General features: G+C 45.6%; 1 protein-coding gene across 1 annotated transcript in view; it reads left to right on the top strand.

Annotated features, from left to right (window-relative positions):
- The first annotated feature begins 202 nt into the window (after window positions 1-202).
- The window catches only part of LOC116101214 (renal glandular kallikrein-like), a 6,330-nt gene continuing 4,864 nt past the window's right edge, over window positions 203-1,668 (top strand). The window contains exon 1 of the mRNA XM_031384861.1: window positions 203-264. Within this exon, the coding sequence (XP_031240721.1) occupies window positions 203-264 (62 nt within the window). The remainder of the gene's footprint in view (window positions 265-1,668) is intronic.

The following is a 1,668-nucleotide window of genomic DNA, read 5'->3' on the forward strand; positions in this document are numbered from 1 at the left end:
GCCCACCCCCACAGTCAACTCTAGCACACATCAGAAGGACACCCACTCTATGTATACACTGACCTGTATGTATACACTGCCCACATTAGCACACGTTTGTCTCCTACAGTCAATCCACAGGCCGATGAACCCACAGTACAGACCATGCACATAGGCCATCTGACCATCTACCACAGTCAACAACAACAAAGTTGGTAGGAAAATGAAGGCGAGGGACCAGACACCATGGACCAACTTTAAGTCTTCCTGCCAGGGACAGAGCAGGTCAGCTGGGGAGGGAGAAAAGTCTGGGGACCTGGATTTTTTCTCCATCTCTCTCGATGCATACCAACCTTCATCCTCTGCCTCCTTTCCATTCCCCTCTCATCTACAACCAGTTCCTGTGGAAGCTGTTTGCAGCTCATCTCCAACACCACTTCAACTCTTTCCATTCTGATGCACTGGCCTCTTCTGATGCAGTTCACATATCTCAAACTCCACCATCATTAAGTATGCTGGAACAGATGCATAAATGAACAAGTGCATGATTGAACTAATGAGTGGATGAATGCATGCTTCCTTTCTTGTACTTTGGAGCAAAGGGCAGTGTGGTTTTCAGATGAATTCCAACACAGATGCCTAGGACTCAGAGGAGGACTTGGTGGCCAATTGATCACCAGCTCCTCAGTTAGCCTGGATTCTGGCTAGCCTGGCCTTCCTGGACCTCACAAGGCACACATGCACACACTCAGGTCAAATGTGCTAATTGCCATGAGAGCTCAAATAGTCTAGATACTCAAGGAGAGCAGATCAGGCTGAAACCTGGAACAGTAAGTAGGTGTCAGAGGCTAGATTTTTCTCCTTCTCTGTAACAGAGCCCATGCTGAAGTCTTGATAGTTTAACTTTTGAGACAAAGTCTCCCTATGTAGGGTTCACTGGCCTGAGTACACTATGTGCACTAGTCAAACATGGAACTCACAGAGATCCACCAGCCCCTGACTCCTACATTCTGGGATCAATGGCGTGCACCAAAATATGCAGCTTCCAAGATGAACCCTTAATGAGGCTCCTGGAGGAAAGTGACATTTTCTGGTTGGTGTTTCCTGAGAAAGGGTCTGACATAAGCCCAGGCTGGTCTAATCTCGAAATGGAGCTCAGAATCTAGGAACAAAGAAGAGAAACGACATTGTAACCCCAACACAGTTCAGGGTGGTTGACACTCCCCTGGAATAAACTGAGTTCTCATATTCTTGAATCAAAGAGTGATCAGACCATAGTAATGGGCACCATAACTTCTTTTTATTCATTTATTTTATTTTATTTTATTTTATTTTATTTAGTTTTTCGAGACAAGGTTTCTCTGTGTAGTCCTGGTTGTCCTGAAACTCACTCTGTAGACCAGACTGGTCACAAACACAGAAATCTGCCTGCCTCTGCCTCCAAAGTGCTGGCATTAAAGGCATGTGCCACCCATGCCAGGCTGCACCACAACTACTATTTATTTTATTTTGTGGATTTGTTTAAGACAGCTCTACATATAACCCTGACACTCTTGAATCTCACTATGTGGACTAGGTTAGTATACATCACAGACTACTAGAGCCTAAAATCACAGGGAGTCACCTGCCTCTGGTGTCAAAGTGCTGGGATTGAAGGTGTGCACCACTACACCCAGCTCCCAAACTTCT

This window comes from Mastomys coucha, unplaced genomic scaffold, assembly GCF_008632895.1.
Source record: "Mastomys coucha isolate ucsf_1 unplaced genomic scaffold, UCSF_Mcou_1 pScaffold21, whole genome shotgun sequence".
In the NCBI taxonomy this organism is placed as follows: Eukaryota; Metazoa; Chordata; class Mammalia; order Rodentia; family Muridae; genus Mastomys; species Mastomys coucha.